General features: G+C 51.4%; 2 protein-coding genes across 2 annotated transcripts; both read left to right on the forward strand.

The window, feature by feature from the left end:
* Positions 1-2,608: 2,608 nt before the first annotated feature.
* On the forward strand, positions 2,609-4,572 carry ASPBRDRAFT_57013 (uncharacterized protein; the record flags this gene model as incomplete). Its single annotated transcript, XM_067627670.1, has 3 exons — positions 2,609-2,788; positions 2,841-3,118; positions 3,165-4,572. 3 exons carry the CDS (start codon positions 2,609-2,611, stop codon positions 4,570-4,572), a joined length of 1,866 nt encoding a protein of 621 aa, XP_067476572.1.
* Positions 4,573-8,837: 4,265 nt separating this feature from the next.
* Positions 8,838-12,512, forward strand: ASPBRDRAFT_57015 (uncharacterized protein; the record flags this gene model as incomplete). Its single annotated transcript, XM_067627671.1, has 4 exons — positions 8,838-9,713; positions 10,252-10,342; positions 10,477-12,153; positions 12,505-12,512. 4 exons carry the CDS (start codon positions 8,838-8,840, stop codon positions 12,510-12,512), a joined length of 2,652 nt encoding a protein of 883 aa, XP_067476573.1.
* Positions 12,513-12,538: the final 26 nt, after the last annotated feature.

Here is a 12,538-nt window from a genome sequence, read left to right on the forward strand (position 1 = left end):
CATCGCCTATCATACAGACAGATTCATGCTTCGTGATTTTCCACTGGCAATCCAAAACAAGTGAACTAGAATCGGCCAATACAGTGGAAGAGAGGCGCTCTAGCTTGGTATGTTCAGAACTACAGGCGATTGAGCTGCCTACTTAGCAGAAACGAACATCAGAATAGTGAGATTCTCAGAGGATGCTGCCTCCTGCTGCCAGTTGATAGGTCTCTGCAACATCACCATTAGGTCAAACACGCGTATAGGAGACCCCAAAACACGAACCCAAAGAGTAAACAATAAACATAAACATTAACCTTCCCGCCCGCGCCGTCCTCCCGAACCATTATCGAGTTGGGCTTAATCAAAATGAACAATGCGGTGGGGGGCAGCTCAAAACCTGGAATGCATCAGTACTCGTAGGAAAGGGCCTGGCATGTGGCAGAATTCCAGTGGATCCTTCTTTCGGATGAGATAAAGGAATATGCATACTAGCTGGGCTATAACTGGCGGATGTTTTCTGGTCTTCTGTTGTTTTGCTTTAAATAAGAATCATATGAAGAATTCTGTGTAGGCAGCCACAAATGCCATATTTGCTTAACGATAGCTTGTGTGTGGTAGCATACTTCACCAACAAAGTCCTGCACTTGTGGATTGAGACTGCATGAGTTGAGAAGATGTATTAGGAAGTTTGCTAGAGGAAGAGGAATGGAGAAGAAGATAAGTAATATGGAGATCTAGATCAACATGGTAGTTATCAAAGAATGTTGAGAGAATGATATGTTAATGTGGGCTGTATACTACAATTGCTTCTTTAATGAATGCGGGATCAGGAGTAATATATTGCATACACTAGTAGTAGTAGTACCGTATATATCCTCAACGTTGCAAAAGGTTTTTTTGGTCTGCCATTTCAACTAATGTATTGTAGGTGGGTATGAGTAACCACTTCTGGGCCTATAAACAATCAAATGATGACGTATCAGATTCATGCAAAGTAGCTTTGCAAAACATAGGGCATATGTCATGATTATTGCGATCTCTCTGCATATATAATCAGCTTTCCATAATGGTATGCAGTGGATCCATTCAATCTTAAAGGGAGACCCCATGCAGCACATCCATCCCGATGAGTATGATCATGAGAGCGCACATCAGAATATACATTACCTCGTCCGAAGCAGCCGGGATATGAACGAGCAATCTCGAATCCCCCGTCAAAGCCTTACTGCACAGGCGAAGAGTATGCTATAAAATGATAACTAGCCTCCAAATCCTGGAGAATGAGAAGCTTGTGGGCGCATCTTAGGTCGGCGATTCGTTGAATGCATACGGGTGATTGCAGAAAGGTGAGAGCTGATAGTGCCAGGTCAGAATCAGCTCCACCACTTCTGTTACTCATGAACATCATGTTTCATATAGTTGAACACCTGTCGGGTGGTCTGCTTTCATATCGATGTGATGTACATAGCATCGCAAAACATGGCCAATTATAGATCAGTTTCGGAAACCTCAATGCATGGATCTTCTACGTTTTGTAGACGCAGACGATGGCGCAATAGATCGAATGAATACTATGCAAACTACGATAAGGGTCAAAATCAGAGAGAATCATTGGGAACACTTTATACTGGTATGATGTGACTCAGGGAGTAGAACAAGCCGGCTCCTTTCTCAAGCCCTTCATGCTTCGGTTAGTCAGCGTTGCTTGGATGCCCTTTCGAACAAAGTTGTAGCATGGCCTTTCCTTGCAGAAAGCCCACCCGAGACAAAAGGGAAGAGAGGAGAAAGTGAGCAAGTTGGAGTGAGTGGCTCCCCTGTGAGCCCACTGCCCATCACGTGTGCGGCGTGGGAGAGACCATCCCATCCCTTCCTCGCCTTCAACATCATGAAGATTGACCCCCTCGGCTCCTCGCCTCACCCCTGGTCTTATCTGCAGCCCTGGATTCTGCATCGCATCCTGCATTCTACTTGACTGCTCTGTCTTACTGCCTGCGCCTACTTTAGCTTTGACAACCCGCGTTTCCCACGCGATGATGACGCTGGGATTCAATCGCGGCCTTTTTCAAGGAGTTAAATCCGCCTTCGTACTCACACAGGGCTAGGATTTAGTCCCTGAATAAACATAATTTGCAATTTTATCTCAAGGATATGCATACTACGTCCGATGACTAACACCCAACAGGGGAATAGGGGTAAGCTATCTGGATTGCAAAGGTCCAATGTCCGCGGATGCTCGTTTAGTCTGCATTCCTCAAGGACAGCTCTCCCATATTAGGCAGTGACAACAAACATTACGGACCCTAGTCCTACCAATCCTCTAATCTGTTGGTGGACATGCCTCGGAATCGTCCATTCCAACCCCTCGGTCCTCCGCGTCCACGCGCGAGGTCATTCGCCCAGCATATACATCCTTTTAGTCGGCCATAGCCCACTGTTTTGCTTCTCTTTCGTTGTTTCCCCGTCGCGTTTACCACCCACATACTCTTTATGGGCTGCGATTACCAGCTAGTTCTGATAAATCGATTTCTATCATCTCCATCCCTCAAACCACTGGATGCTGGGCGAGTTTTGTTTACCAAAGCCGTAGCGCAGCTGGTTCCAGCTACTCTCAACGCGGTCAATCATGTTCAACCGTTCAAAAGCCTCCCCCAAAGGAGGTGTATGGACCAAGGTGGTGATATTTATCTCTTTGTATCTCATGCTGCTGGACTCATTTATTGAATGGGCCATCGTGCTCTACCTGTATGCGATCCGCCGTGTGGACTCAAAGATGACCCCGAGCTTGATTCTGGCTCTGGTTGCGGTAAGTCTCTACCTTGACCTTGACGTCTGCCAAAGACACTGACGGATGCTAGTCCTTCTTTACTGTCCCTCTTGTCGCTCTCCACAGCCTCCTTGCCTGGCAATATAACAGGGTTGTAGGGTTCGCGAGCCAGAAAGCTTTGCTGAATGCTGCTTGTACCTACATCTGCCGACTGACGATTCTCATTTGGATCGCTGCCAGTGCAACAGGATTAGTAGTGGCTTCGCAGCAGGTGTACTGCCTGGCTGATGATGGTGGCAGCGACTTCTGGAAGATCGGCATTAGCTGCGCGCTTCAACGGGCGTCTGTCATTGTGTCCATTGTATCCTTGTAGGTCTGCAAGCCCGATTGTCAATCATTCTACTGACTCAGGCAGCGTGACGGTGTGCCTATTCTTCTGCTCAAGGGAACTTTGCGAGCGTCCGTACGACATATCTCTTGTCGGTGTATACAAGCAACAATCATCGACATGCGATGACAAAATGTCTTCCAGCTCAACTTTGGGAAGCCACATCAGTCTGGAAAATGATATCTACCACGTTTGTCGGCGGCCTGATGTGACATTTGGGCGGGACTTGTACCTGTCATCAAGCAGCAACTCCATCTGTAAAAGTGGTAGCATTGAGCATCCTACATCCCCACATGAGAAGCCTCAGTTAAAGCTCGATACACAATGTGAAGCCGAGAGCACAGGGATATACTCTGGGACTACACTCTCTGTCGATGGTACACCATCCAAGAGTTCTTCAAAGGATGGAACAAGCTCTGATGTCAGTTCAAATGCTTCAAATACACCCCCAAGACCCACATTAAAGGTTCCATACGAGCCTTATCATCCGACTGTACTGGCAGAACTACCGGGATCCCCGAACATCAAGCAGGGTCATAAAAGGCATCAACCCTCTGGATCCTCTTTCCTCAGGCTTCTTCCCAAGGTTCAAACGCCACCGATTTCGTTATCCTCTGACCCTGACATCCTTGCTCTCGCTGGTCCCGAGGCCGGGTCGGATTTCGAGCAACCAGCAGAGAAGCAATCAGTAGAGGAAGTCGAGCTACCGCCAACGCCAAAGAGGGAATATGCCCCTGGGCACCCACTAGCATCCTCCCCTGTGGAGCTTCCATTCCCATCCTCTCCTCCTGTGGAGAGGTCTTTGTCCTCCCTGGCGCACAGTAACCCTGAGCTTACGTCGAGTCGATCCGAAGGAAGCACGCTTCCACGATCAATCTCTAGCAGCTCCGCTGATGCCCCTGAAGTGGTCGTACCAGAGCCACTGAGAGTTTATAGGTCCAGAACATCACACACAGCTCCAATTACTAGCCAATTTAATTTCTCTCGGCCAAAGCCCCCGGTACCCCCGATTCCAGCGCGACAGTTGAGTCACAGCTACCAGGGATCTCTATCCCAACACGGGCGGTCCAGACGCCAAAACACGGTTCGTTCGAACGGACGACGAAGTCAAGTCTACCGGTTTGAAGCTTGCCAAATACCGCGGCACACACAAAGCCAGTACCATCCCCAGCAAGCGCGCTACGCTCGTCGATCTTATTTTGACACCCACCGTCGAATGCCTTCGCGGCGTCGTCGGAACGATGTTGAAATTGTGTACTCCAGCACCCGGCGTCCTCGCAGCAACACCTGTGGCGGGTTCGGCACGACATCGAGTCTAGACTGTATCCGCGAAACTGGTGCCTCCGTTGATGAACCGGGAGACATTTTCGCTGATGGAAACACATATCGAGGTACTACGCGAACCACTAGTGCTCACGGCATGTACGCTTATTGAACAAAGTCTGCGGGTCAGGCTTGCTATGATTCAACCGGTTCTTATTCACGTTCTCACTGGCTGCTTATGATATAAACTGTATACTAGCCCGCTTCTTTTTCTTTTGTTTACCTTTCTTGCCATATACCTGATTGAATACTACTCTTTTTATTCTGCTTGCCATTTCCCCCGTATGCAATTCTAACATATTACACTGGTTTCAGCTTCAATTGAACACATAAGTAGAATCAAATTAACTGCCGCGGTATGTACCTGCCAACACCAACCTTTAGAAAAGAGATCCGAACGCCACAGGACAAAAACAGAAGACTTCCACTATACAGCAGGTAACGCCACATCAGCCCTCCAGCCAACTGTTTGTATGTGTATATACCCGAGACACCATGAAACAACCCGGCTCTCAGTAACCATGCCCATAATGCCGTGCAATTCGCAAGCTGGTAGGCCAAAATAAGGCAACAAATAAACAGACAATCAGATCTGCACGAAGGCGAGCAGCACCAGATCCACAGAATCCAATTAGTCTAAAGTAAGTAAGCTAAGCTGAATCAAGCAGCTTAAGCCCTCTTCGACCCCGACCGAGACTGCGACTTCGACTTCATCTCCCCATCCGCCCCGTTGGTAAACTTATACCGATACGCCTGCCTCCTTCGACCCTTCTCATCCATATTCGCATTCTCTTTGTCGGTTTCCTTGACACTGCCCATCTCCTTCTCGCCCCACGACCACATCAGAGCCCGGCTCATCCTCTCGCGCTCCTTAAGTAGAAGATCCACGCGCCGCTGCCACTCCTTTTCGCGCTTCTCGACGGACCGCGCGATGCGTTCGTCAACTGCCGCGGCGGTTTCGTCCTTCGTGGCGATGATGGATTCGAGATGCTCGATTTTGGTGCGCTGGGCGCGCAGTTCGGTTTGATGTCGGTCGCGGAGGGTGAGGATGTGGGCTTTTAGTTTGGCTTCGCGATAGGAGGTGCTGTTGAGAAGGGTTTGAAGGTTGGTGTTGGTGGCGCGGAGGGTGGTGAGTTCGGTTTGGAGGGTCTGGATCTGGTTTGTGGTCGTGGTGGTTGACTGGTGGTTGTGGGTGTTTGTTGGAGGAGATGGGGGTGGGCTGGGCTGCTGTTGCTGCTGCTTCTGTTGCTGTTGGGTTGCCTTTTGGAAGTCCTCTTGTTCAATTTTGAGACGAGTGATGGTTTCCAGGGCCCGTGTGCGTTCTTCGTTGGCTTGGTATAGCTCTTGTTGGGCTTTGTCCAGGGAAGACTTGAGTTCGTCGGCGCGTTTGGTTAGACGCGTGTTTTCTGATTCAATAGAGTGGATGAGGGTTTGTGCTTCGGTGGCTTGGTCTTGCGAGCGGGTCAGTTGTAGCTCGAGGGTCGCTTTCGCCGAGGTGGCTTCCGCCAGTTCAGTTTGGAGCTTGGATAGTTCTTCTTGGAAATGCTTGAGTTCGAAGTCTTGGGATGTGTCTGGGTCCTGAGGGTGTTTGTCCTTGGCGAAGGGGTCTGGTGTGCGTCTGATGCTGGGCTGGCCGAGGTCTTTGATCAGTTCAAGGATCTCAGTGTAGGTGTTGCCCGTGTCGAGCGGGAGGTCCGCTGCCATGGCTTTGAGGGCATTTTCTTGCGCAGTGACTTGCGACTGTGCGCGGGTCAGATCGGCTTCCAGCGTGCTATTCTTCTCTTCTAATGGGCGGTTCTTGGTTTCCAGGGATGCGATTCTTTCCTCGAGAGTTTCGTATGCCTGGTTGGCACGATCAAGCTCCCTCTCCAGCTTTTCGACCTCAAGCAGCTGATCACTGCTCTGGGCTTTGAGGCTATCGATTTCGCTATTCTTCTCCCACAGCTGCTGCTCCTTGGCAGCCGTGACCTCCTTCAGCTTGGCGATTGTCTCGTCCAAGGTCGCGTCACGTTTCCGCAGCTGTTCCTGAGCCAAGTCCAATTGCTGGCGCAGATAGGCGATCGTCTCTAGTCGCTCTGAGTCGATATCTGGGTGCGAGCCTCGACTCTGCAGCTCCTTCTGCATGTCACTCATCTGCTTTTGGAGAGTACCCAGCTCGGACGCGTTCATGGTAGACTTCTGGAGGAATGACTCTTTCTCCTGGTTTTGTTTCTGTAGCAGCTGAATTTGCTCACGCAGGAGAGTCTCATCACTGCGCTTAGCGTAAAGCTCCTCGAGCAGCTCCGACTTCCGCTGTAGCTCGCCTTGAAGGTGCTTGATTTGTTCTCCCGCAGAAGCTGCCTCCAGGACACGCCGGTGGTTCCTTTCAAGTTGTTCATCACGTTCGCGCAGCGCATCCTTGAGCTCTGCAATCTGCCGGCGCAGATCCTCGGTCATGTCCCTCTCGTTCTTACTGGAAGTGCGCTTGTGCTTGCGAACGGAGGGTGTAGTTGTAGTGGCTTCCATCTCATCATCCGGGTCTTCTTCAATGTTCTCGAGATGGGTTATATCTTTTCCGAGTCCACCGGCCCGGCGCAGTAGATGCGACGGGGTAGACATGTCGATAGGAGGCCCGAATTCACTGTATTCGCCGAGCTCTGGCTCATCCTCAACAGCCGGTTGGTGCAACTGAGAATTGTTCTGGGAATCTTCCTGCTGGTGTGGTTGTTTCGCTTCTTGTCTCTGAATCTGTGGCTGGGATTGAGGCTGGGGAAGCTCGTCCTGCAGCTCCGGCTCCGGTTCCGACTCGTGCTCGGCATCGGAATGGAGCTCTGGCTCGAATAAGTCGCGCTCCATGTTGTCTATGCTGAAATGCTTATGGTCCATAGTGTCGTCCTCCCCCATAAGGTACTTCTCCAAATTGGCCGTAAAGTCATCTGGACCACCGACATCTGACAAGTTGTCCTCATGCGGCAGCCTCAAATCCTCCAGGGGCTCCTCATCCAGCGCATGGTTACTAGGAAACTGACTGAAGTCGACGGTGTACTGCGCGAGACGGGCATCGATCTCGTTCGCGGCGCGCTCGAGGGAGGACGCTCTGGAGGATTTGGGGGAGCGGCGTTGCGGCGAACGCGCGTCGTTGAAGTCTGCGCCGGTCGCACCGCGCGAACTATGACGGAAGCTCTTTGCACTGACCGGAGAATAGCTCTCTCCTTGGTCAGGATGAGATGGCGGTGACGAAGGCATGAAGAGGGGGGTGGCCAGCGTGGACGCGCCGACGGTGTCGTGGGAAGTCGTGTCCATGACGGCGGAAACGATTGGGATTGTTTATTGATCAGGATAACATATGCGATAAGATCGGTCACAACTTTACGTCCCAATCAGGCACATCATCGACTCTTCGGAGAATAGGAGGAGGTGGATAAATGAGCCGATAAGGATAGGCGATCGAGAGGGAAATGCGTGCCAGTTAACTAATTATTTGCTTTGAAAGGAAGAACGAGTAGGAAGATGGAGGGAGGATTCCCGTCAACATGGCAGCCCCAGGCAGGCAGGCACCGCAATTGGCCCGTCTTTCCTGGCCTGTATCCTCAGGCAGAAGGCATCACGAGAGCCCAATAAGGACTAGCGCGATCTCGGCTGCTCCGCATCTGGATCCACCGAGTCTATACTTAGTTAACAAATAGTCTAACTATTGGCAATTAACAGCTATAGAGGACGAATATTCTTGAGAACCAGAGGATTATAGAATATGGAAAAGTGGTAAAACTGATTGGAGTCCATGAAATACATCCCTAGATGAGTATTCTCGGCGTCGCTGGGCCAATGAATCAAGTCACGGAGCTTCCAGAACTGCTTCAAGCTACACAGGAAATTGTCAAGCTTGTTCATGCCTTTCGCTCAGACAGGACTTATCAACTCGAGATAAAGTGTCAAAGAGAACAACATGATTGACTACTGATTTAGCATGCAAGGTTTTTATAAAACCGTACTCTGTAGTGGGTGGTGATTTGATTTAATGTTGATAGCCAACAAAGCCGGTGATGCTGACATAATCACATAGAATATGGTGACACGAAAGAAGTCTTCAACTGAGCGCATGATTGAAGGCAGACCTCTTCAGTCTGGATTCACGGCATATGCTTATCATGAGGGATTGTTTCATGCAACCATCCGATCCCTTATTTTGTTGCAGGTCGGGTTTCACATCCATCTCGACTGATAGGCGAGAACTGAACGGCTAATCAGTGGGCCATTCATGGACGGATTACGCATGGCTCACATTTCCCGCTGAAACTGTCAAAGAGCGCCATTGCGCGCATCTTACACAGCCCAGCTTTCCTCTTATCCCAGCAATTGATTCAATCAAATTCTTCTTTAAACCGGTCAACCTGGAAGATGCCTCCCGTGTCCCCGCAACCCGAGCGCCCGCGGGTGATCCTCTATCACCAGACGATCTGTCCTGATGGCCAGTACTGCTCCATGCGGCCGCTGCTGGAGAACAACACCGGCGTCACGCACATCATCCTGGCCGCTTTTCACCTCAATGCTGATCCACAACACATTACTCTCAACAATGATCCCCCTCATATGCCGCTGTATGAGCCACTGTGGGCAGAAGTGCCCGCCGTGAAGCAAAGTGGGGTTCGTGTCATGGGGCTCCTGGGAGGAGCGGCACAGGGCTCGTTCCGCTGCCTGGACGGCAATGAAGAGAAATTTGAACTATACTATCAACCCTTGCGGGACATGGTGCGGCGCCATCAACTGGATGGGCTGGACCTAGACGTGGAGGAGGAGATGTCGCTGTCGGGCATCATCCGGCTGATCGACCGGCTCAAGCTCGACATGGGCGACGACTTTATCATTACCTTGGCCCCGGTTGCGGCGGCCATGTTGGGCATGGGCAATCTGTCCGGCTTCGACTATCGCGAGTTGGAGCAACAGCGAGCCTCCAAGATCAGCTGGTATAATACGCAGTTCTATAATGGTTGGGGCAATCCAGAGGACCCCCGCATGTATGCTGCCATGGTCGCACAGGGCTGGGCCCCGAACCGCGTGGTGTATGGGCTGTTGACGAATCCGGGGAATGGATCGCAGGGCTATGTACCACTGGAGAAGATCGGGCCGATCCTGGCTTTGCTGGTTGATCGCTTCCCCAACTTCGGAGGCGTGATGGGCTGGGAGTACTTCAACTCGAAGCCGGGAGACCGAGAAGCGCCCTGGCAATGGGCGGCGGCGATGAGCTTGAGCATGCATATGAAGGATGTGGTACACGTCGCGCGCACGATGACGTCGGGGCCAATGGCCAGCAGCTTGATGAATTTATTCCGGGACATGATGCAACAGCGATAAAACACATCTACCTGCAATTCACATATTCTTTTGCATTAAATAGCTATATAGAGAACAGAGGATAACAACTTATACTACATGGTTCGATGTTGTTTGGGCTTGGAGAGCATGTCGTCATCGCTGCGGCGCCTCATCCGTTCCGCCTTTTTGGATTAATCAGTTGATCTACTGGACTAAAGCGTGAATTGCTTCTTCTCCTTCTTCTCCCTCAACTCCCCATCTCTCACTGACCCTCCTCATCTGCCTCTCTGGAAGAGCTGCATGAGCTGGTGATGCTTGATTCCCCTTCATCCGCGTAGATCGTGTCGACAGCATCTCGACGCCATGGTGTCTGTTCCCCACGTAGCTGCTGCTACGAGCTCCGCGGCCCTCCGAGCGACGGCCTTCTTCTTTCTCCGCTGGGTACGTTGACTGTTCCTCATGGCCTACGAGATTATGGTAGCTAATTGGAGCTGTATAGATCCCTGGTCATCACTTCCCACCCCTCATATTTACATTGTTAGCTGTGTACCTAGCTTCATTGGTGTCGCTCGGCCGGACGACCAACCAGAGTAATACCGATCGGCGCAAGGGCAAAGAAGATGCTCAATATGCTTCCAGTAAGTTGGTTCGACTTGAGCAGCTTCTACGCCTGTAAAGAGTACTCAAGAGTAATCTGCTATAGGATCTCCGCCGCCAACCGAAGGCGTCCTCAAGACCCTGCTGACTGGGCTGCCGTCCCCCCGACTACCGCGGTCAACGCGTCTGACCGTTCTGATCAACATTGCTCTCGCCCTCCTCACCCTAGATTTTGTGGGACGAGGCTTCGTGCTCTATCCCAGCAATGACCTTTCGTTCTCTCGTATTGGCTACGTCTCTCCGACTACAGCAAATTTGCTGGTCCGTGAACCCGACCCGGCCCAGCTACCCTTGATCGTATACTATCAGCCATCGGAGGAGGACCCCTCACGATGGACCGAAGAAGGCGTTATTTACTCACTCACGGATTCAACGGACTTCACAACCACAGTGACTATTAAGAATCTGGAGCCGTCATCCGCATACCGCTATTCTCTATCCAACAATCTGACAGGCTCGTTCGTCACTGCGCCGATGCCCGGCTCAAAACCAGCCAACCGGCTGAGCTTCCTCACCTCGAGCTGTATGAAGGCGAATTTCCCTTATAACCCGCTATCACATCCACTACGCATCCCAGGCATTGAGATGATGACCGAGACGGTCAACCGACTGCCGTCTCTGCTCCGACCGGCTTTCATGTTGTTCCTGGGTGATTTCATCTACGTCGACGTGCCTCAGCGCTTCGGCTCCTCCGTCTCCCACTACCGCAGCGAGTACCGCCGGGTGTATTCGTCCCCGTCATGGGCCCAGCCCCAAGATAGTCCGGCTATCGACCTCCCTTGGATCCATACGCTCGATGATCATGAGATTGAGAATGACTGGTCCAAGGGAAATACAACCGCGCCGTATCCCGCCGCCGCGGAGCCCTACATCCACTACCACGTTAACGCGAACCCCCCCATCCCGCCAACACCCTTTGCTAAGCCCGAGAATACCACCTACTTCTCGTTCATCAATGGCCCAGCCTCGTTCTTCATGGTGGACACACGCACCTACCGCTCCGAGCCCGCCCAGCCCAACTCCACCATCCTCGGCTCCGCCCAGCTCCAGTCTCTCCTCGCCTTCCTCGCCCGTCCTGAACCAGCCGAAGTCCGCTGGAAGATTGTGGCCTCCAGCGTCCCCTTCACCAAGAACTGGCACGTCGGCACAACCGACACGTGGGGTGGATTCCTCAACGAGCGTCGCACCGTCTTCGAAGCCATGTGGCGTGCAGAGCGCGAGCTAGGTGTCCGTATCGTCCTCCTCAGTGGTGACCGTCACGAATTTGGAGCCACCCGCTTCCCCGATCCCGACCTCGACTTCAGCCACGAAGAACTCCTCCCCAACACAGCAGGCGAGGGACTGCACGAGTTCTGCGTCGGCCCTCTCAACATGTTCTACCTCCCTATCCGGACCTACCGTCAAGACGACAACGAAGACGTTGCCATCAAATACATCCCCGACGGAAATACCAAATACGGTCTCATTGACATTGATATTCAAGACGAGCTTATTACCACCAGATCTGGCAAGACCGTCTCCATCCCCAGCTCCGTCTTCACTTACTCCCTCTACGTCAATACGGACCTGATCTGGAGGTATTCCCTTGCCGTTCCTCTGTCTGGCCACGAGGCTGCGGTCGCCTCTGCGTCGACCTGGAAACACCCTCGCTTCCCACCGGGAAAGCTTCTCTTAGATGATCGTGAGGCAGTTACGTGGGATGCATCTGTCAAGACGGTAATTGGCCGCGTTGAGGAAACGGTAGGTCGACTGCGCTCGTATGTGTTGGAGCAGGTCTACGGATTATTGGATAGAGTTAGACGGGTGGAGAGAGTGGATTGATTGATTGATTGGTTGGTAGGTAATGGCATTAGTATTGGATCAGTTATTTAAACTATTAATCTATTTACTTCTCCTCTTTTTTTGGTAAAAATTGGCATTATCGTTCTCAAGATAGTTCAATTTGATTATCCACGATCTATAATTATCACAGTGTATTTTGGCGTGTTGGTTAGTAGTATAAACAAATCCTTATATGCATACATATGCCACAAGTAGCAAGGTGTTGAGAGGTCGGAGCTAAGGAGACAGTAATTTGTAGTGAACTGGTCAGGAGTGAGCTGAGCTATGACGGGCAATCAAGGTATTAA

Source organism: Aspergillus brasiliensis, assembly GCF_001889945.1.
Source record: "Aspergillus brasiliensis CBS 101740 unplaced genomic scaffold ASPBRscaffold_10, whole genome shotgun sequence".
Classification (NCBI taxonomy): Eukaryota; Fungi; Ascomycota; class Eurotiomycetes; order Eurotiales; family Aspergillaceae; genus Aspergillus; species Aspergillus brasiliensis.